Source organism: Cornus florida, unplaced genomic scaffold, assembly GCF_030987335.1.
Source record: "Cornus florida cultivar Cherokee Brave unplaced genomic scaffold, ASM3098733v1 CherokeeBrave_3.0.0_Hap2_Chr05, whole genome shotgun sequence".
Taxonomy (NCBI): Eukaryota; Viridiplantae; Streptophyta; class Magnoliopsida; order Cornales; family Cornaceae; genus Cornus; species Cornus florida.
This window is the reverse complement of record NW_026775575.1, coordinates 14,868,999-14,893,563: the sequence shown is the minus strand read 5'-3', so window position 1 is coordinate 14,893,563 and position 24,565 is coordinate 14,868,999. Positions and strand designations below refer to the sequence as shown.

Below are 24,565 nucleotides of genomic sequence, written 5' to 3'. Positions count from 1 at the left end.
ATGACGGGCCTTGTCCTGACCTTATTCCCTTGGCCGTCAGGCTATCTTATGGTAAAAGCCTGCCTTTAGCCGCTCTGTTCTTGGGTACTCTTTACCATGAGCTCGACTTGGCGCATGCCCATATGGAGCGCTCCGTTGGTCGCATAACCATGGTTTCTCCCATCAATGCAATTTTTCTTCAGATGTTCTTGTATGAGCATTTTCCAAATTACGGCCCTCGTCCAATCACGCTGCCTCGTGACAGTGGCTTGAAGGGGTCTTTTCAGTGGCACAAACTTGGCACGAAAAAGAAATTATCCGAGTTTATTGACAGGGAGAGTTGCTTCGTAGCTCGCCCATACACCCATGGACCTCGTGTTGAGTGTTGCGCGTCGGGGGACAGCATGGTAATTTCAGGCAAGTCTTTGAGGCATACTCTAGCCTTAACCATCATAGCCATGACCCTGCCTTGCTATCTTCCCGTGCTTCTTCCCCCTCATTCGGGCGTAGGTAAGGTTTACAACCCTCACAGGGTGGCTCGACAATTCGGGTTAGATCAGGGGCTTCTGAGGGATTATGGCTATGGGGCGTGACAGGATCACAGCACCTATGCTCTAGGCTTTTCACGCTTCCTCGATTCTGAAGAGGCAGATCTCCTCGGGGATCACCAAATTCTTCATGTGCCCTCCACTCTCAGGGTTGGGAGATCGGCTGTAAAGACAAGGGCATATTGGAAAGAGATAATTCTCTCTTTTAAGAAGTTTATAAGTAGCACTCCTATCCCTGTCCCTGCTCGAGCCCTGCTAAAAGGTGATGCCTCATTTCGCACTTTCAAGAATACATCTATATCCGCGAAGGGTAAACCTTGCAGTACCACGGGTTTACTTCCTCTACTCTTACCAACTGCAACCGCGCCCGTGATAGCCCTCCGTGCTACTAAGGCGCGCCGGGACAAACATAAGGCTGATCAAGACGTTTGTACCTTCATACCTACAGTCGCTTCTTCGAAGCGAGCTAAGGTAAAAAAACATATTCTACCTCTGCTTTCTTATCGACTTCATGCTGACTAGTTCATTTTTTTATATATTAGGATGTTCCAAAGGCTCCCGCTACTACAAAGGATCCTATTTCCTCTGAGGTCCCTCATTCGCCAGCCCGAGCTGGGGTTTCTATAAGAACAAGGTCTCGTACTAGCCGCCCAAAAAGAACTCCTGCAACGACTGTGCCCACTAGCGGTGCTCTTCGTGCTCTCAAGGCGGATACCAGTTTAGCTATTCCCTCTGATCCTCTTCACACTTTGGCAAGCGTTCTCGAGGACCCTGAGCGCGTGGATAGGGAAATACTGTCCTCTGACTTGAACCCTCCTCCTCCCTTGCAGCACTGGGTGGGCAAAGAGTTGATCCTTCTAGCGCGCGGCTTGGGTAGGTCGGACGAGGAGACAGGGGAGGTTAATACCTCAACAGATCCTGTTATGGGAATCTTTAACATCGAGCGAAGCCCAAGTCGTTCGCCATCCCATGGATGTACTATCCTTTCCTCTCCCCCCCCCCCCCCCCCTTTTTTTTTTTTTTTTTTTTTTTTTTTTTTTTTTTTTTTTTACCAACGTCTGATGCAGCTGAGGCTGCTGCTGGTTCAGAGGGTCATTTCCCTGATCGCAGGGGCGAGGACATGGATACCAGTTCACAGGTCGCGGTTGTTCATGTGCTATCTCGAGAACCTATTGCCGAGTTACAGCAGATGGTAGAATCCGCCATCTGACCTCTTCCAGTTCCTGAGGATGACGATTTGGATGAAATGGAGAGCTCAAATACTAGTGGCAATTCATCTCATGGTGAAACTTCAGAATCGAACAATTCAAGGCATGACATCAACCAAGCTGAGGGTAACGGTTCGATTCGGCCGGCATCCAATGAGGATACAACCAAGAGAGAGGTTAACTTACCAACAAGAGGTCAGACCGAGAATCTTACAGAGCTAGATCAAGGGACGGGTGACCCCTCACCCATGCTATGGGGTGGAATCACTGTCTCCGCCACCGAGGCTAAGATTTTGGACGAGGTTCAAGCTAAATACCCCAAGACCTTTGGGGATCTTGAAGGGATGCTGCCTTTGTTCCTGGACTTTGTGTATAAAACTACATGCGAGTTGGTGATCGGCCTTCGAGAAGCTCGAGATCGTACCTTGGTCAAGAAAGATTTTAATTCCCTCAATCGTCTCCTCACCAATTTGGGCCGAGCGCAGATCAACGTAGGCTGGGCCCCTGACATCCTTTTGCGAATTAAGGCTTTCGGGGAACACAAGAGGATGGTAGAAGAAATCAAAGACCTTCGTGACCATGTCATTGAAGAGGAAGGAGTGCTTTACAATGAAAACATCTGTTTGGCCGAGCTGCAGGAGTAGGTGGACTCAAGAGAACAACATATCACTTCCTTAAAGAATGAGATCGAGCGCAGGTCATCTCAACTTGGCCTGCTGTTTTAGTTTTAGGCGATTTACCCTGATGTTGTAATGCCTTGTACTGGGGGGGGCAAATTTATGCAATTTGTAGACTTTGAAAATATATTAGTCTTTTATTAATGGAACAGCTTCTCTTTTTATCGTTGTCCATTTTTCCTCTTTTTTTAGCAATGTTATAGAAATTATTACAGGTGACCTTTACATGTTGTTAGATGAACCAGAAATCATAAATGGTTTTTTATCCGAGGCCAGGTGATACCATGGTTACTATAAGTGACCTCTTCCAGAGTCAAGGTAGACTAAAGGTTCTTACAAATGATCAGAGTGTTTTTTTTTTTTTTTTCTTTGCATGACCTCTACCAGAGATGGGGTTAACCAGGAATTTTTTTTTTTTTTTGATTCAGGAAGTAAAGACAAAAAATACATGCCAGGTATTAGAAAATGAGAGGGAGGCGCAGAGCCCCTCGAGTTTTTCTTAACATCTTACATGAATTCTTACATTACAGTCACAAGACCTCGAATAAGGCTTTCAAATTAAGAATAATATTTCTTCAACTACTTGGCATTGAACGTGCCCAGTATCTTTTTGCTTCCAATTCTTCCAATATCGTAATACCCACTCGAGCTGGCAGCCCTTACCTCGTAGGGACCCTCCCACTTTGGGGTAAACTTTGGTGTAGACAAGTTCCATATCACATGCGTCGCGAACTTCAAAACCAGGTCGCCTTCTTCAAACGCTCGAGGCCGAATGGTGGCGTTGTAAGCCTGAGCCACCCTCCTCTGGTAAACCACCATTTTGCTCTTCGCTTGGTTCCTCTGCTCCTGAAGCCCCTCGAGCTCCCCGATCCGGTGGTTGAATTATAGCTGGCTCCCCTCGGCTAGACTTCCAGAAGGAACCACTATTTCAACTGGGAGTACCACTTCTGTACTATACACCAAGGAGAAGGGCGTGGCGTCAGTAGCTCCTCTTTTGGTGGTACGGTATGCCCGAAGTACGAGTGGCAACTGCTCGACCCACTTGTCATGCTACTCCTTCAATGTTCTACTCAAGATTTGAATCAGTATTTTATTGGTGGCCTCTGCTTGCCCATTGCCTTTCAGATAGTAGGGCGTTGATTTACGGTGAGCCACCTGGTATCTTTGAAGAAACGCACGGACCCTACTGTTGATGAAGGGTGTTCCATTGTCTGATACAATGACCCGAGGTACACCGAAATGGCATATAATATTTTCTTTGATGAAGTTTGCCACTACTTTCTGGGTTGTTGTTGATAGGGCTATCCTCGACCCACTTAGTGTAAACCTCTATCGCTACTAATATCCATTTCATTTTTTTGGACTTGGGTGAAATCGGACCTATCAAATCCAAAGCCCAGGTGTGGAATGGCCAAGGCGCGTCCATGGGGTGCAGCTCCACGGCTAACGTGTGGATGGCATTATTGTGGAGTTGGCATTCTCGACACTTTCGGGCTTAATCTTTGTTGTCAGCTTGCATCGTGGGCCAATAATAACTCAATTGTATAATACGATTGTACAATTTCTTCACCCTTGGTGTTCATCATCGTGAGCCTGCTTCAGAACTTCCCGAGCTTCGGCCAAATTGATGCATCGCTTAGCCTTGCCATCAAAGCCTCGCCTCATTAGCTTGCCACTACATATAAAGAATCGGCTTGCCTCCCTCCTGAGTAGAGCAGCTTCTTCAGGGTCCTGCGAGGGTGACCGATTTTCGAGATACTCCACATAGTTGTGTCTCCAATCTTCCTCGACATTGTCCACAAATCGGTTCTCCTAGAACAGCGCTCAGCAATTGGGGCATGCTTTCTAAATGGCCACTGCCTCCTTTGCCATCGACGGCTAATAATATCCCTGCCTTTGTATTCTCCGGTACAAGCTTAATGAATTGTCGCCACATGTGTGTTCGTGAATTTTGCTTTATACTTTACTGGCCTCCTGTCTTCCAACGCACCTTGTTAGAGTCCTGCCAGGTGCTTTGAAGTATAATATTCCCAGATACACTGTAAAATTTTTAAGTTCTATCAAACGGATCTCACCCACGCCACCCTTCAGCTGTGACTCGTAAGGGTCTCGCCAATCCTTATCCTCAGAGTCTGTAAGTTGTGTGTCATATAGACATGACTCATTCTTCTTGTGAATGCAGATGTTTACTGATTCTCCTGTAATCTCAACTTTTGATGCCAAAGTGGCCAGGGCGTCCAGATGCCGATTAGCAGTCCTCGGCGCGTGGGTTATTCGGAGTTCACTAAAATGATTACTGAGCTTCTGGATAATGGTTCTATATGCCACTAAAACAGGCTCCTTGATAGCGTAAGAGCCATCCATTTGTTTTACCACCAAGTTTGAATCTCCTTGCACGTGCAACCATTTGATTTTAGCTTCTCGGGCTGCCAGAAGACCCAGCACCAGAGCTTCATACTCTACTGTGTTATTGGAACATCCGAAAGTGAGCTTGTATGAAAGATTTCGGGCTTTCCCCTCCTCAGGGGTCAATACTACTCCTGCGCCGCCTCCTGTAATATTCGATGACCCATCAAATGACAAAGTCCAAATCATGTTTTCATCTGCACAACAAATTGACTCGAACTCGTCGAGGGGAAGGTCATCGTGCACCAGCTCGAAATTTCCAGAAGGAAATTGGGCTATCAGATCTGCCATGGCCTGACTTAGAATGGCACGAGGTGCTAGGCATTGGATATCGAACTCGGCCAACATCAAAAGCCATTGCGCCACTCGTACTGAAATGATTGGTCGTGAGAACAGGTACCTTAACGGGTCACATTTGGTGATGAGATGAATGGTATGGGCTAAGAAATATTAGCGGAATTTCTTGGATGCAAATGCGAGGGATAGGCAATGGTGCTCTATTGGAGAATAGCGTGCCTTGGCACCCTACATAACTCAACTGATGTAATACACGGGGCGCTCTTGGCCATCTTTTTCCTGGGTGAGGAGCGCCCCAATGAAGCACTCTGTCGAGGTAATATAAAGTCTAAGGGGAATCCCTATCTGAGGGGCTATCATGGTGGTTGGCGAGGAGAGCAGTCTCCTGAGATGGTTAAGAGCTTGTTAGTGTTCCTCACTCCATCTGAACTCGAATTTTTCTTTCATCAGAGCACCAAAAGCATGTGTCACCTCGACGAGCGCCAGTATGAAGCGTCGTAAATACGAGACCCGTCCTACTAAGCTCTTCAATTGCTTGAGGGATTGTGGTGGGGGCATCTCTATGATAGCTCAGGCCTTGCTTTGCTCGATGTCAACACCTTGACGATGCACTATAAAGCCTAAGAAATAGCCAGCCTCGACCCTAAAGGTGCATTTTAGCGGATTCATCCTTAGCTTGTACTTTCGACATCTTTCAAAAACATTTCTTAGATCAGCCAAATGTTCACCCCGAACTTGGGATTTCACCACCAGATCATCCACATAGTCCTCCATTTGCCTGTACAACATGTCATGAAAAATAGCCGTCATGGCCCGCTGGTAAGTGGCCCCTGCATTCTTCAAGCCGAAGGGCATGACTGTGAAATAGAAATTCCCCATGGGGGTGCGGAATGCTATTTTCTCTACATCATACTGCGCCATTCTCATTTGATTGTATCTGCTGTACCCATCCATGAATGAGAACATTTCATGCCCCGAGGTTGAGTCTACCAAGTTGTCAATTATAGGCAGCGGGAAATCATCTTTAGGACATGCTTTGTTCAGATCTCTAAAATCAACACAAACTCTGATTTTTCCATTCTTCTTCTTCACTGGAACTATATTCGCCAACCACGTAGGATGTTGAATTGGTTTGATAAAGCTAGCTCGCAAGATCTTCTGTACCTCCTCCTTTATTTGCAATTCGAGCTCTGGCCGAAAACTCCTTTGCGCTTGCTTAACCGGGCATGCATCCGGTTGCACATTAAGATGGTAAGCCACTACCTGAGGATCTAGTCCAGGCATTTCTTCGTATGTCCAGGCAAAGACATCTTCGAATTCTTTGAGCAGGGCTATCAGTGCCACTTTCTCATTTCCTTCCAACTTCTTATACACATAGACTACCTGGGAATGGCCGTCATTGGCTAGGTTGACTTCCTCCATTTCTTCTTGACTGAGCCGAGCGGATTTGCCTAACTCCATTTAAGCTTACTCCTCGGAGTTAGGAGATTCTGTTTGACATGATTCCACTCGGGGGCGAGATCTCACCCAAGATCGTGCCCCCCAACACCGTCATAGGCGGTATGCTATTCTTCCGTCGAACAAACGAATCTTTTTGTAGACAGCTGGCCTTTTTTGGTTAGCGACCACTCTTGGCATTTTCTCCTCCCCTTCTTGGTCAATCTCCTCCCATTTTGGTAGAGGAAAGGCCTTTAACGGCTGGGGTTCCTCTGTATCTTCTAACTCGTTAAAGAATCTAGCCTCCACCATATGAGACTCCCTTTTAGCAAATGGTAGATTGGAGCAACGGACCATTACTTGTTTCCCGTTCTAAAACCCTTGCATGCATTGGTGATACGAGGACGGGACAATCCCGAATTTGTGCATCCAACCTTGACCTATGAGCAAATGGTAAGAGGTATCTGAATCAATGACGTGAAACTTCACTGAAGTTTTAAACTTTCTAATGCCAGCTCGGCCGTCACGTACCCCTCAGTTCTCCGGATATCACTTCCAAACCCGGCAATCTCAGCTAGCCTTCGGAAAAGTTTCTCATCCTGGAGACCGCTGCGGTGAAAGACTTCCAGGGGTATGATATTGAGGGATGAACCGTTATCCAGAAATGCCTGCTTAAGCTCGACCCCATTGAGCGAAGCTGTGACATACAATGGCTTGTTGTGCGGAGTAGGGACATATTTGTCTTCCTCTGTAAAGACTATAGCTGACCCAGCTGACCTTTGTGATATAGGGGGTGATGCAATCGATGCCACCTCTTTGACACCCTCCTTCGCCACTAGCCACAGAAATTTTGCTACTTCCTTCTAAGCAAAAGGAGAAAAATCCATCTTTTGGAGAATATTCTTGACAAGGGCTGTTCTAAACAAATGAAATGCATCGAGGTTATGTTCTTCCACCAGCGTGACCTGGTTAGCATCCTTCTCGACCCCTTCATTACCAATTGCCATTCTAGATACCATTATCGCCACACCTCGATCATGCGTGGGGAAAGACTCCTCCCTCACATCCCTGGGGGGAAGAATAAGCTCGCCACTAGCAATCCGCCTGTGGAAAGTATTTCGCAATGCCCAACAGTTATAGGTAGGGTGGCGAGTATGCCGATGATATAAGCAATACTTTGGATTAGCTATCTCCTCTGGGGTGGGCTCGCGGGCACCTCGGGCAGCCTGATGTCTCCATGTTGAATCCATTTCTTAAGAATGGTCTCCACTTCTTCCGGAGTGCATCTAAACGGCAGAGGGGCCTCGTTCAGATTCTTCGGGCCGGAAGCATGGGCTGGCCTCGTGCCCCTCTTACTAGGAGGCTCATCCGCAGCTGAAACTTGAGGTCTACGTCGGTACTCTCCTTGTGTGGCGGCTTGTGTATAAATAGCGAGGTTACTTGCCAAATTCCGAGATGCCTCTATCAGGTCGGCGAAAGTGAGGAGCTTGAGGTTAATGAGATGAATTCGGTAAGACCCCTGCAAATCTTACCTATGAAACCTTAACCAGCGCCTCTTCTTTATGAGTTTCGTAACATTCCATAGCTCGGTTATGAAACCTATGGACATAGGTAAGTAAGTCCTCCCCAGGGCCTTGAGTCTCTTTAGTCAAGGAGAGGGTAGTCACCCTTTCTTCTGCCGGAAAGAACTTCAATTGGAGGATCGTGGCTAATTGGTTCCAAGTAGTGAGCGACCCGGATTCTAAATTCACATACCATTTATAGGCTCTATCCGTAAGTGTGTTTGAAAACTCTCTAAGTCGCAGAGTATGATCATTTACGAAGGGCCCCAAGGCCTTAATAAACCGCACCACATGCTCTCGTGGGTTCCCTTTCTTTCCATCAAACTTGCTGAACTTAGGGGTCAGATACCCCGGAGGGTAAGGGAGCGCGATGGATTGTGCGTAGGGCGGTTCGGGGGCTACTTCCTGCATGAGCATATTCTTTTCGTTTTGCAGCAGCGTTTATAGGTCCGCCATAGTCACATACGGTGATCACTGTGCAAGGTCTTGTTGATATCCAAACCCCTCTGAGCCCGTGTCTCTATGATGAGCCTCCCTCCGACTGGTACTTGGCATACTCAGCCGTGCGGGTGCCGTGAGAGGAGTACTGAAAAGGGTTTAGTGAGCTCGCGGCAGTGTATCTCGAGATCGCCTGTGTTGACTAATGGCTCGCCTTGCCTCGGCTGATGACGAAAACATCTATCGCGCCGGATTGCCCGGGATTGCTTGCTCCCTAGTGAGCTCATCAAAGAGGTTATTGTTTGGACTTATACCTCGCCAAAGTACTCCTCGGTCAGCAATCTCTCACAACAAGGTCACTACCTCCCTCTGGGTGCCCTCAAGCTGCTCCATTCTGTTTGACAGCGCGTTATGGGCCTTGACAAAAGCATCAGGATAGATAATCCTAGTTCCGGGGAAGTACGACTCCACTGGGGAGGAGCGTTTCACATATGTCAAGCATACAAGAGATCAGTCCACCGACTGGAGTGGAAATGCGTTAAACAGGTCAGTCGAGGTCGCTCTTTCAGAGAGCACCCTCGAGCGAGCCAGGAGGGGGGGGGGGGGGGAGGAGCCCATCCAACTGGAGCGGGGCGCGTCCATAATAGAGGAAGGGTAGCGACCCCTTCCTCAGCCAGTGAGTTCAGTTATTGGATCGGTAGCTCAAGAATACCTAATCCACCGTGGGCACGCCAGGTAAGCACCGGCCAGTTGTGCTTATGTTACAAAGGTGGCGCCACTTAATCAGCTATCGTGGCGCGGTCACCAACACCGTGTGATCATTTAGTCCCGTCAGACGTTAAAGACAGCATTCTAGAGTACGAGTATGGTGTCTATGATCCAAAACAGATATGTACAACTATTAATGTTGTGGATTTTCCATGCATTATTTCAGTTGACATTGAACTTTCTTGATCATTACATTAAGGAAAATGTGTCCTCATCCCACTCACATAAATACAGTCGGATTTAGTCTGAATCTGACACTATCAAATTTCAAAACTCTTTAACATTAATATTATTACTTTCTTTTCTTGTTGATTAAATAGGTTAGCATAAGGTACTTGGTGGCAGTGAAGTATGAAGAGAAGGGCGTGGTGATGGACACTGTGGAGTGAAGAAATAGGAAAGGATCTAAAGGAGGTGTTGTACATATATGTAGTATATAAATACTTTTTGCTGGTTTTTAGCTTCAGTAACCTATGTTGATATATTTAGAAGGGGTAGACGATGTTGACTTGTCTTGCTGTTCATAATGAGAATATCATCTTTGGCTTTTGCTGGAGGTATGCCCTTATGGGAATTAGCTTTTAGTTGGAACACCCCTCCAGCACGAGAGGGTTGTGTTTCTGGCTAAGCCCTAGCTGCTGTAGTATGTTTACTAGTTTCATATCATACCTTTGGTAGACTTGCTTGAAAACATTTTTCTACTACTAGTAGATGATAATGAATGTATTGTATGCTGGATTATGTTGCGGATGCTTTGGTTTTTTTTTTTTTTTTTTTTTTCCTAATTCATATGCTATCATGAAAGTTTCCGAAGGTGGACTTGGAAGCAGCCATCTTTTGAAGAGAGCATAATAGAAGTATAGAACTATTATTATTATTATTATTTAAAATTTATTTTAATTTGTTTTGAGGAATAACTAACCAAATATTCTATATATATATATTTTTCATAAAACTAATAGTTCTAAACTGATACACACAAATATATGTTGCTGAACAATACTTGGGTATGCAACCCCCCAGTTCATATCTAAGGAAGTTTGGGTTGGATAAGTAATGGTACTGGAATGTAATGGACATTTCTTATGGGACTTGGGCTACCTTTTTCTTGCTCGACGGTCCCGGGAAAAAAAGGGTCAGACTACCGAATTGACAGTGTCAAAAATGACACGAACTAAAATTCCTATGAAACTAGGGCACTTCACAAGAGAGTGTCATTCTTAGAAATGGAATACTTTCCAATTAAATCAATATATTAAATAAATATTGCTTGTCCAAGTATGCTGAAATTAGGCATTTAAAGTAACTTTGGTCTTTTTGAAAATGTAGAGTAGTAATAAATTTCAAGTTAGAAAGTATGTAACGACCCGGACCTGAGGGTCCAAATCGCTAATCGGGTCCTTACCCGAATCCGAGGTTAACTAAGGACACTATCGTCTTTTTCTATGTCAATCCATAATATACATGTCATCCTAGGGTTTAAAATAATAATAATATTATAGCTACAAAATATGTCAAAACAGTCCACTAACCTATCAAAATTTGTGGAGGAGTGTTGTCCACCACTTCCTTTCCGTTTCCTAAAAAAAAATATTAAAATAATGGAGTAAGCATAAAGCTCAGTAAGAAGCGCCTAATACACACCTCTTATGACCCCGTAAATCCAAACAATGAGTAGGAACAAGGGAAACGAGGTCATGCCATGCCAGGGAGAACTTAGTAATGAAATTATAACAACCACGGATAAGTCGTAATAAACCATGCTATGCAATGAGATGTAATGTCATGCAATGTTACTCCCCATTTTCAAACTCTCTTCCATTTCCTCACTTTTCAAACCGTTAATGTAACCCGTCCCTCGGTAGCCCCCAGCGACACGAGAGAAGGATTGGCTACTATCATTGACCCTTGGAACCCCCGCGGCTTCATTTGGGGCCTAGATAGCTCAACCACGCTAAGGCGATCTCCCTAGTTCCCTCTGGGCTACATTAACCCCACGGACCCTCGGTACCCCGTTGGTGTCCGGGTTTTTCACAAAATCATTTAATTTCAAAATCATTTCCCAAAATCATTTTCCATTGCTTAATAATATATATATATATATATATATATATGTATATATTTCATTTCATGCCCAATGATAAATGCATGAAATGTCATATGTTATCCAATGTGAATATATAATAATACGCATTTCATTAACATCATGCTCGCAAGTTTATAATAAATTCTCATACCAAGTCATGTTCTCATTTTTATCAAATATAACTTTATAAATAAATGGAGCATAAAGATAATTCAACAAAACATTTATACGTCATCACAATTCATTTAAACATACAACTTATCACATACAACACATAAAAAAAAAAACCTCATCATGCTTCCTTTACTCATAGATTTCAAATAACCATAATAATATTCATAATTTAGTGAACAAATCAACAATTTATATAATGAAAATTCACAAAGGGCAAAGAAATTGTAGCTTAGAAACCCCTACCTTGAAAAAGAATTTTCCTCACTAGATCATCAAAGCTTCAAGCTCCCGGCCTCCTCTGTAAACTCTCGGCTCCTCTCTTTTCTCAAACTCTCTCTGTGTTCTCAAACTCTCTATCTCTTTCTGTATTCCTCTAAATTTTTCTTTCTGTTCTTTGTATTCACTTAGTGCACAACACCTTTAATTTATAATGGCTTCTACCGACATAATACAACTGCTCACCCATCACCCCTCCATTAGACAAAACCAAACACTTTACTCCAAATGTCACCTAATGGGTCCCACCACATTTTTACCTTATCTCTTCGTACTCCTTACCTTTTCCTTTTCTTCTTTATCTTCAGATTTTTTTTTTTTTCTTTTTTTTTTACACACACAAACCAAACCATATCTTTCTCTATCTAAATATCCCACATGCACAATTTAAGGCCAAAAGCTTTTTGGCCACAAAATCTCTAAGTGAGTCCCGCCCATTACATTACAATTTCCCTTTTCTCTTTTCTTTTTCGGCAGCCTACATTATTCTATCAATCTTTCTTTCTTTCTCTTCAGCATATATATATATATAAATGCAACCACAGTCAACAATTCTAACTCATCACTTTCTCTCTCCTTCATTTCCATCAGACAAACACTCCACATCAAAACCCACTTTCGGCTGGAACACTTTCCTTCCATTAATTTCTCTTTTTCTTTTCTCATCTTCACTCCACATCACCTAACAACATACACACAATATATATATATATATATATATATATATATATATGTAACAAACCAAATTCTAACTCCTTAAATACCATTCAAGTGGGACCCATCATCATATCACCAAATTCACTTTCTTCTCTCTTAAAACAAAAATCCAATCTTGATAATTATAAATCATAAAATAAATTAAATTAAAATCCTAAAATTTGGGTCATCACAAAGTAGGTACAAGAAATTATAAAACTGAATTTTTTTTATAATTTTTGGACGTTAAAAAGTTGATCAAATAAATTATTCAAAAACAGTTTACTAGTGACAAATAAATGGAGAGTAGGAACTACCATATTTTTAGAAAAATATTCACTTGTCTAATGACACACAGATTTTGCAAGAAATAGCCGCACACATAAAGCCCCTTGGGGTAAAAATCTTGAAGCATTTAGAGAACCACCCCCATATAAACCATACATTCCAATTCACTCATACAACGCAACCTGTGAGTTCAACCAAAGATATTCCATATACCCTATCTGGAACTCAAATTTTTTTATTTAAAAAAGAGAGATTATTTAATCCTCTAACTGGCAGACAAGAAGGATTAATTAGCATGCACATTCAACCTAATTAGCTTGTTCCATCAAAAGCAATTTACAGGATGGGCACAACAAGAGAAATGTAACCTCTTAACTACAGAAGTAACATTTTTAACTTGTCCTTCACCTAGCTAGCCCATTAAACATGCTCAAACCCTTTTACAATGGTAAAACCCAAATCCGGAGGTCCAAATCACTAATCGGGTCCTTACTCGAACCCGAGGACATCTAAGGGTACCATGGTCATTATTCATCATAATATCAATTTGTAGGTTTAGTATGGCTCTTTAATTACTAATAACGTCAATGGAGGAAATGCATTGAGGTCCGACTTCGTTTGAACAAGCCATACAAAAGAACAATCGATCTACATGCGATCGATCGTATTCAACTTCAACCCAAAATGGCTCTCTGTTGATCAATCACATCCTAACATGCGATCGATCGCACCCAACTTCTACCCAAATTGGCGCTTTGTCGATCGATCGCACCCTCTTATGTGATCGGTCGAACACCTTTATTCCCGAATGGTTTACTTCCACGTGATCGAAATTAGTCGTTTTGACCATCCTAGCCCTGATGCAACTCATGAACATGAATTATAAACATCATCGTGCATCGGTATACATCAATTTACATTAATTCACATGAGATAATTACATCATTTTACATGATTCCATCTCATAAACAAGTGTGGTGACCCTGGTTTTTAGGCCAGGGTGTCCTGTGATGAATCAAAGATTGACCCGATAACGGATCCAGATCCGAAAGCAAAAACAAAAAACAAGACTCTAAGAATTCAAAGTGATCCTCCATGAGGTCGTGGAACTCAATGAGAACTGTCTCGAAAGCAAAAGATCGAAAATATGACAAATAAGCCCCTAGGGGCAAAATAGTCATTTCTAAAAACTATGGAATCGGGTGCCACCGAGCACACCGCTGGAAAGACAACGAAAAACTAGTCAATGTGGACTCAAGAATCGCATGATTCGGAGTAAGGACGAAGGCGAAACGGCATAACGAAGAAAAAAGAGCACTTAAGGCTAAAAGGGTAAACTGGTAATTATCCAGGAATATCAGGGTGCAACCGAGCACACTGTTGGAAAGACAGCAAAAAATTAGTCAAGTTCAAAAAAAAGTTCACTCGATTTGGAGTCCGAGCGAGGGAGAAATGAGGGATTGAAGTTAAGACGTCGTGACGGCCCTACGAAGGCCATGACACACACGGCGCCCATGCACGAGCCCACTGGCGCCCATGCCGGCGCCCAATGGCATGCACAAGTTGACAGCAAGAAAAAGAAATGAGTCTCCAGAACTGAGGCTTGAAACGGAGGACGAAACAAGTTTCTCTGGAAAAACACGAAATAGAAACCCCCCCTAAAATCGAGTTTTCTACCCGACATTGCGAACGGAAAAGGAAAAAACTCACTGTAAAATTTCCAAATTGCCCCTCTAAGAAATTTGAACAAGATGACTCAAAAAGCTGCTAAATGAAAAACAAAAAGCTGAATTTTGCGATAGATTTCCGGCACCAAGACAACATTTTCTGGAAAAACACGAAGAAGAAACCCCCCCCCCCCCTAAAATCACATTTTCTAAGTCACTATGTAAAGACCGGAATTTATTTCCCGAAGAAAAATCCCAGAATGCCCTAAATTCATATTATGCAAGGAAAACTCCAAAATGCCCTATTAAAGTAAACATCTTGAAACTCAAAATGGGAAATCATATAAGGAACAACAAGTTATGATATCATCTAGTTATCAACTTGAAATGAAACACGAAATCAAACAAAGTGGATACTCGGACATCATGCCGGATAAAACCGACACCAAAGTTACTTTAGGGTTACTAGCCCATGGGTAACCTCCCTATGTGCGAACTAGACTGTAGAGGGACAATCCCCCATACTAGAACCATGTCCTAGCCGTAGTTAAACAACGATGTCCCCAAGTTTCTAAAATCAACAAGTTGTGCAACAACGTATATATCAACATTTATATATAAGATAATCAGCTATCTACCATGCACAACCAAATTTGGAAACACATACAATACATGCTCTAAGTCCACAATCAACCACTACGGCATGATAAATGTCGAATCTTCAGTGTCCGATTCGTTACACGCTATAACAATATCTTTCAATATTGAAAACATAAGCTCATGAATTTAAATATAACAACAATATTATCAATTACTCAAATATAACCAAGTGGATATACAACAACTCCCAGTCCATGATTTAAACATAGAAACAACTTCCAAAACACAATTAAATTCCGTGGAGCAATTAGATAGAATTTAATCAAATAAACACAATTAAATTCTCAAGATTCCAATTCAATTCCAAATAACCTCAAATTAATACACATTAAAGGACATCACATGGTCATCACCTATATCCATTCTAAAACTCAATTAGGTTGTTGGAACAATAAAGTAGAATTTTAATTAAATCATGCTAATTTAAATTCTAAAGTTCCAAAACAACTTCAAATAATCCCAAATTAATATATGCTAGTAAACAAGTCATGGTCATTACAAATATCAAGTTAAAAACTTAATTAAGCCAAGGGAACCATTAGATAGATTTTAATTAATCCTTTTAATTAAAATCTCTACATTTTCAAACTCATCCAAATGTTCTCAAATTAACATATGTTAGGGAACATGCCAAGGCCTATTATAATATTACATCACAAGTTTATTTCATTCAAGTTACAACCATGTGAATTAAACTTTCACAAAAGAAAAATATTAAATAAAATTTACAATTCTTATTCAAATGATTCCAATTTAATATATGTTAACAAGTATACTAAGGCCTAAATTACTAGCATGCCACACTTTAATTCCAAGTTGTATATCATCATGAGGATTAAATCTCAAACAAAGAAATTAATTAAACAAAGGATTTCAAAACCTAATCAAATATTCTAGATTAAATATATGTGAAAGTACATGGCATGCACATCAAGAATATCAAGTTGGAAATCCAATGGAGTGAATAGTGCACTCGGAATAAATTAATTAATTAAATATTACTCGATTTCAAAACGTCTCCGATTACTCTCAAATTCACCTATGTTGAAGAGCATGCTAAGGCCTAATATAATATACTAACACATGTTGATTTCAAGCTAGTTAAGGCCATATGAATTAATCTTTTATTCAAGATAAATATTAAATAAAATCTTCGTTGCTTATCCAAATGCTCTAAATTTAATATATGTCACTCAACATATCATGGTGTAATATAATGTCATGCCACAAGTTCAAAACATGCTATAATCCACCAGGAAAATCAAATCTCATAAAGAAATTAAATAGTTAAAAATTCTAGATTTGATATCCGAGCATGCAATTGAGTTATATAAGCATCCATAGCATGTAATATAGCAAGAATATAAACTATAACAACCCCTACCTCAATTTGAGATGAAAATCTCAAATCCCCACCGAAAGAAAAGTGCTCCGAATTTGACGATACCGCGGGATTTTGTCGGGGACAACACGATGAAGATAACCCTCAAGGAAGCCCCATGAAAATCACAACTTGAATTCAAACCCGAACTCAAGAAATGGTCAGAAATGGATTCTAATAAGGGGGAAAGGTAGAGCACGTCCAGGCGAACAATAAATGTTAAGGCCGAAGATTTTCTACCAAGGAAATCAAGAAGATGAGAAGAAAGAGTTAAGGCAGCCCCTTGGGCTCCCATGGCTGCCAACCAAGAGGAGGAAGAAGGTTTGAAAATATGATTTTTAAAATTAGGGCAACCTATTTATAGAAATCTCAGAAAGTGTCTTGAATGGGCCCCGGTGGGTCTGAAAAAGTGGAATTTGAGCAAACGAGCTCAAACGGCAAAACTTTGTGAACAAAAAAGATTTAAAATGAGAAAATATGAATAACGGAGAAAACGACATCAAAAATTAAGTCCCGAGCAGAGAGATATGCCCCGAACAAGTTCAGTGGCAACCGAGGCCAAAAATCCCTAAAACTGGGAAAAACGACCAGAACGTAATTCTAAGAGTACACGACTCGACAAAATATGAAAATGAATCCCGTACGAGGATCCAGGCTCAAAACAAGGTATTTTGTAATAACTTTTGTTAAGTGTATAATGGCCCCTACAAAAAGGGTTAACTACAAAACTGCCCCAGAATGAAAATATCTTCCAAAAGATATTTTCTTAGATACCCCTGAAATAAAATATCTTCAATGGATATTTATGAAAAACACCCCAAAAAAAAGAAAAAAATTCTATAAAACTGTGCATCCATACCTCTATGGACACCGGGAGTAGCCAGAGTTCTTTCTTGCAAAAGTAAAGATACTTATTTCGAGAAAACCACTGAAGATAAGGTACGTGAAGTCAGAAATCAACTCCGAGCATGAAAAGTGAGGCTATGCCAACAAAGTGACAAATAGGGAAAAGACAGAATAAGGAAAAGGACGAAACAGGGAAAATGACGAAAAAATGAATAGTGTATGAAAAAGTGAAAATGTGAAAATGACTCGGTCCTCAAAGGAAGTTGTCAATCCACACAAAAGAGTCTCAGAAACCAATTTCAAGCACTCGAGATGACACTAAGTGACGAGAAACAAAACTCAAAAAAGAAAATTAAACGGAAAAAAATTTATCCGTAAAATTTCAGAAAAAGGAAAGAAAGGTAAATGACTGGGTCATTGCAACCTACCCTCCTTAAAAGAATTTTGTTCCCGAAATTAGGAACATACCGGAAAAGAACAGAATAAGGACTGAACAAAAGGTCAAACCAAGGACGGTTCATAAAGCACTGAAGGACAACTCTAGAAGTCTCAAGATCAACTAAAGGAATGCGAAACCAAGAACAGAGGCAACACCTCATACGAATCGGCACGTTAACTCAACGTCAACCATTGAGATAATCCCAAGACAATGAAACGTTGGAACACGATAAAAGAAGAGAGTGACAAAGCAGTACGAACAGCGACTAGAACCCGCCCACGACGTACTCAAATGTGTGGTAGCAATGACAATGCCTAGAGCCCGCCTGCACTTACTCATCAGTAAGGTAGCATCGACGGCAACTAGCACCCGCCCACAACACACAACTTGGTACGGCAGCATGACAGTATAAAGCACTAGTTCATAACCTGCCCCGAAGCAGGTCAACTTTGGAAAACCTATCGATACGGATGACGTCAATGTCGAAAATGATTATTACCAAAAGCACTACGGAAACTAGGCATCAGTGAGAGTGGGGTATGGTCCAATGATGTCTAGCCAGACTATCTTGGCCAATCCCAATACTTTGACAACAATGTCATAGGTACCGCTACGCTTAAGGTCTTAGATCCACGTCGTGAAGCCACGAAGGAAAAGGAAATGAACGGTGCCTCCCTAGCGCCCGTCTCACTCTACCAGACAAGGATTGTGATTCTACGCTCACATGAGCCTTACTTGCATCAACTAACAGACTAAGGTCCCAAAACATTGAACCAACAAAACAGATGAGCAAGTTCCTGACATGGGTCTTTACGGAATGAATTTCTCCTATCCAAGGAAGAACTTCGTAAAACAAGAATGCATCCGACGGATATGACAGATCCTAAGAGATAATGTCAAAACCAGACATGAAAGTAAACAACTAGCATGTAACATAGCAACGGACTATCTACTCACATAAGTAGTAAGATCACATAAGACATGGCAGTGTATACAGGAGAAGAACGTAAGACACGATGACATGCTGCACATAAACAAGTCAAGATGAACAAGCGTATATAATGTACTCAAACAGACGAGCATATACCATATGCTAAAATAACAAGTATACACCATGTGCTAAGACAAACGAGCATATATCATATGCTAAGACAGTCAAGATAAGTTTATAAACAAGTCGCCACATAAGCAAACAAACATGTTATCAAATCAAAACATATTATCAAGAAACACGTAAGTACATGGTACGACAATACACGTAAATGAAAAGCGTAAGGTATGCCGACATACGTCACATACAATCATGCTAACATAAGCATGCAGACATGATATCAAACCAGGACATGATAGCAATTTAGACCATGTTATTAAGAAGCATATATACACATAAAGTATGCTTAACAACTAATAGATGTCTCAAAACACCTGAGCATGTGAACATGTTATCATACAAAACATGTTATCAAACAAGGTATGTTATCAAAATATAAATGACACATCAAAGTAATACAAAGTGAGCATAATATGCACCCAAAACCCATCGTCCAAGGTATTCAAACTCGGACGCTCTGATACTACCTGTGGTGACCCTTGTTTTTAGGCCAGCACGTCCTATGATGAACCGAAGATTGACCCGATAACGGATCCAGATGGAGAAGCGAAAACAGAAAACAAGACTCTAAGAAGTCAAAGTGACCTTCCATGAGGTCGTGGAACTCAATGAGAACTGACTTGAAAGCAAAAGATCGAAAATATGACAAATAAGTCCCCAAGGGCAAAATAGTCATTTCTGAAAACTATAGACTTGGGTGCCACCGAGCACACCACTAGAAAGATAACAAAAAACTAGTCAAGGTGGACTCAAGAATTGCATGATTCGGAGTCCGGACGAAGGAGAAACGACATAACGAAGAAAAATGAGTGCTTAAGGCTAAAAGGGTAAACTGATAATTATCTAAGAATATCCGGGTGAAACCAAGCACACTGTTGGAAAGACAGCAAAAAATTAGTCAAGTTCAAAAAAAAGTTCACTCAATTTGGAGTCCGAACGAGGGAGAAACGAGGGATTGAAGTTGAGACGTCGCGGCGGCCCGACGAAGGCCATGGTGCACACGGCGCCCATGTACGAGCCCACCGGCGCCCATGTCGGCGCCTAATGGCATGCACAAGTTGAAAGCAAGAAAAAGAAATGAGTCTTTAGAACTGAGGCTTGAAACGGAAGTCGAAACGAGTTTTTCTGGAAAAACACAAAACAAAAACCTCCCCTAAAATCGAGTTTTCTACCTATACTACGCGGACGGAAACGGAAAAAACTCACTATGAAATCCCCAAAATGCCCCTCCAAGAAATCTGAACAAGAGGGCTCAAAAAGTTGCTAAATGAAAAACAGAAAGCTGAACTTTGCGATGGATTTCCGGCTCCAAAACAACATTTTCTGGAAAAACACGAAGAAGAAACCCCCCCTAAAATCATGTTTTCTAAGTGCCATGTGAAGACCGGAATTTATTTCCTGAAGGAAAACCCTAGAATGCCCTAAATTCAGATTATGCAAGAAAATTGTAAAATGAGTCCATAAGAGGCTCATTTCACCAAAGAAGAGGGTTTGCCTGGAAAGGACCATGCACGCAAATGTAACTTACCTATTAGGACGCGCTACAATGGTCCATGGCTTAAAAATACCACCGATGCAAAATCTGACCCCTTAACAGACAAAAAGGCAAAAATGAACTTGAAATGGGAAAAATGAAAACCAAAATTAGGAATTGGTTTCAAATGACCATTTGGCCCTTGGCCACACTTCATACAAGATTAATAAGACCCTATGAAAGAATAAAAACGGAATTCCCGCACCCGATGCAACCATGGTGAGACAAAAGCTTGTGGTTTTTCAACATTTTCATAACATTTCACAAAGTTAAAAGTTACATAGAATGCAATATACATGTCATTAGCCTCTGGCCTCATCTCATACATGTCAAATATATTGTAAAGAGTGTACTTATGTACACATTACATACATGGAGTCAAATGTACACATTTTTACGAAAATAGGCTACAAGTTGCATTTCAAGCCAACCTTTACAAGGGTTAAGACCTTCAAGTCTACAATCATCCAAGCAATGATGAACACCACGAACCAAGTCTTCATACCTGATCAAAACCCCCAGTAACTTCAGTGTGAGTAAACAAGTTTACTCGTAGAGAATGAGCATGCATCGACTTGATTTCTTTAGAGATTTTTAGACTAACATGAAACAATTCAAAAGGATCATGCCACCTAACGTCTATATCAAAATTGAGACCCAGGGAGCATCCTAAGCTACCTTAGAGTATAAGCAACAAGAATCATGATACATCTACATATATGAAATGAATCAAGGTTGGGATAATCCAAGGAATACGATAAGTTTATAGTTAACATGAATCACATTATCAATGTAATTGAACAACATAAAAGCATGTTATACAAGGCAATAAAATACAAATCCTCAAAGCCATCGACTTGAAATCTAATGCACGAAACAACAGAAGTGGGTCATGCCACCTAACATCTATGTTCCAAATAAATCTATAGGATCATTCATAAGCTACATTAGAACATCAAAACACAAATTACAATATCGATGGCATTAACCAACATTGGAACCTTCAATACAATGCATAAAGCATGATTTCTTAAAGTAAACATCTTGAAACTCAAAATGGGAAATCATATAAGAAACAACAAGTTACGATATCATCCAGTTATCGACTTGAAATGAAATGCGAAATCAAACAAAGTGGATACTCGAACATCACGCGGGATCAAACCGACACCATAGTTACTTTAGGGTTACGAGCCCATGGGTAACCTCCCTATGTGCGCACTAGACTGTAGAGGGACATTCCCCCGTACTAAAACCATGTCATAGCCGTAGTCAAACCCTAAGTTTCCAAAATCAACAAGTTGTGCAACAATGTATATATCAACATGTATATACAAGATAATCAGCTATCTACCATGCACAACCAAATTTGGAAACACATACAATACATGCTCTAAGTCCACAACTACTATGACATGACAAATGTCGAATCTTCAGTGTGCGATTCGTTACACGCTATAACAATATCTTTCAACATTGAAAACATAAGCTCATGAATTTAACTATAACAACAATGTTATTAATTGCTCAAATATAACCAAGTGGATATACAACAACTCCCAGTCCATGATTTAAACATAGAATCAACTTCCAAGACGCAATTAAATTCAGTAGAGCAATTAGATAGAATTTAATTAAATAAAAATAATTAAATTCTCTAGATTCCAATTCAATTCCAAATAACCTCAAATTAATATATATTAAAGGACATAGCATGGTCATCACCTATATCCATTCTAAAACTCAATTAGGATGTTGGAACAATAAAGTAGAATTTTAATTAAATCATACTAATTTAAATCCTAAAGTTCTAAAACAACTTCAAATAATCCTAAATTAATATATGCTAGTAAACAAGTCATGGTCACTACAAATATCAAGTTAAAAACTTAATTAAGCCAAGGGAACCATTAGATAGATTTTAATTAATCCTTTTAATTAAAATCTCTACATTTTCAAACTCATCCAAATGTTCTCAAATTAACATATGTTAGGGAACATGCCAAGGCCTATTATAATATTACATCACAAGTTTATTTCATTCAAGTTACAACCATGTGAATTAAACTTTCACAAAAGAAAAATATTAAATAAAATTTACAATTCTTATTCAAATGATTCCAATTTAATATATGTTAACAAGTATACTAAGGCCTAAATTACTAGCATGCCACACTTTAATTCCAAGTTGTATATCATCATGAGGATTAAATCTCAAACAAAGAAATTAATTAAACAAAGGATTTCAAAACCTAATCAAATATTCTAGATTAAATATATGTGAAAGTACATGGCATGCACATCAAGAATATCAAGTTAGAAATCCAATGGAGTGAATAGTGCACTCGGAATAAATTAATTAATTAAATATTACTAGATTTCAAAACGTCTCCGATTACTCTCAAATTCACCTATGTTGAAGAGCATGCTAAGGCCTAATATAATATACTAACACATGTTGATTTCAAGCTAGTTAAGGCCATATGAATTAATCTTTTATTCAAGATAAATATTAAATAAAATCTTCGTTGCTTATCCAAATGCTCTAAATTTAATATATGTCACTCAACATATCATGGTGTAATATAATGTCATGCCACAAGTTCAAAACATACTATAATCCACCAGGAAAATCAAATCTCATAAAGAAATTAAATAGTTAAAAATTCTAGATTTGATATCTGAGCATGCAATTGAGTTATATAAGCATCCATAGCATGTAATATAGCAAGAATATAAACTATAACACCCCCTACCTCAATTTGAGATGAAAATCTCAAATCCCCACCGAATGAAAAGTGCTCCAAATCCGACGATACCGCGGGGTTTTGTCAGGGACAACACGATGAACATAACCCCCAAGGAAGCCCCATGAAAATCACAACTTGACTTCAAACCCGAACTCAAGAAATGGTCAGAAATGAATTCTAATAAGGGGGAAAGGTAGAGCACGTCAAGGCGAACAATAAATGTTAAGGTTGAAGATTTTCTACCAAGAAAATCAAGTGGAGGAGAAGAAAGAGTGAAGGCAGCCCCTTGGGCTCCCATGGCTGCCGGCCAAGAGGAGGAAGAAGGTCTAAAAATCTGATTTTAAAAATTAGGGCAACCTATTTATAGAAATCTCAAGAAGTGCCCCGAAAGGGCCCCGTCGGGTCCAGAGAAGTGGGATTTGAGCAACCGTACTCAAACGGAAAAACTCTGTGAACAAAAAAGATTCAAAATGAGAAAATATGAACAACGGAAGAAACAGCGTCAAAAATCGAGTCCCGAGCAAAGAGATATGCCCCGAACAAGTTCGGTGGCAATCGAGGCCAGAAATCCCTAAAACTGGGGAAAACGACTAAAACGGAATTCTAAGAGTACACGACTCGACGAAATATGAAAATGAATCCCGTACGAGGATCCAGGCTCAAAATAAGGTATTTTGTAATAACTTTCGTTGATTGCACAATGGCCCCTACAAAAAGGGTTAACTGCGAAATTGCCCCAGAATGAAAATATCTTCCAAAAAATATCTTTCAAAAGATATTTTCTTAGATACCCCTGAAATAAAATATCTTCAAAAGATATTTATGAAAAACACCCCAAGAAAAGAAAAAAAATTCTGTAAAACTGTTCATCCATGCCCCTATGGACACCAGGAGCAACTAAAGTATTTTCTTGCAAAAGTAAAAATACGTATTTTGAGGAAACCACTGAAGATAAAAGTACGTGAAGTCAAAAATCAACTTCAAGCATGAAAAGTGAGGCTATGCCAACAAAGTGACAAATGGGGAAAAGACAAAATCGGAAAAAGGACGAAACAGGGAAAATGACGAAAAAATGAATAGTGTCCGAAAAAGTAAAAATGTGGAAATGACTCGGTCCTCAAAAGAAGTTGTCAATCCACACGAACGAGTCTCGGAAACCAATTCCAAGCACTCGAGACAACACTAAGTGACGAGAAATAGAACTCAGAAAAGAAAATTAAACGGAAAAAATTTATCCGTAAAATTTCAGAAAAAGGAAAGGAAGGTAAATGACCGGGTCATTACAACAAATATCATTGTTAATATACGAATGTAATATCATTATCATCATTTACATA

At 40.5% G+C, this 24,565-nt stretch overlaps 1 protein-coding gene across 1 annotated transcript in view; it reads left to right on the top strand.

Moving 5' to 3' along the window:
• LOC132309043 (protein ADP-ribosyltransferase PARP3) overlaps positions 1-9,709 on the top strand; it is an 84,261-nt gene extending 74,552 nt beyond the window's left edge. The window contains 2 exon segments of the mRNA XM_059807396.1: positions 9,379-9,458; positions 9,641-9,709. Coding sequence (XP_059663379.1) covers positions 9,379-9,458; positions 9,641-9,709 — 149 coding nt within the window.
• Positions 9,710-24,565: the final 14,856 nt, after the last annotated feature.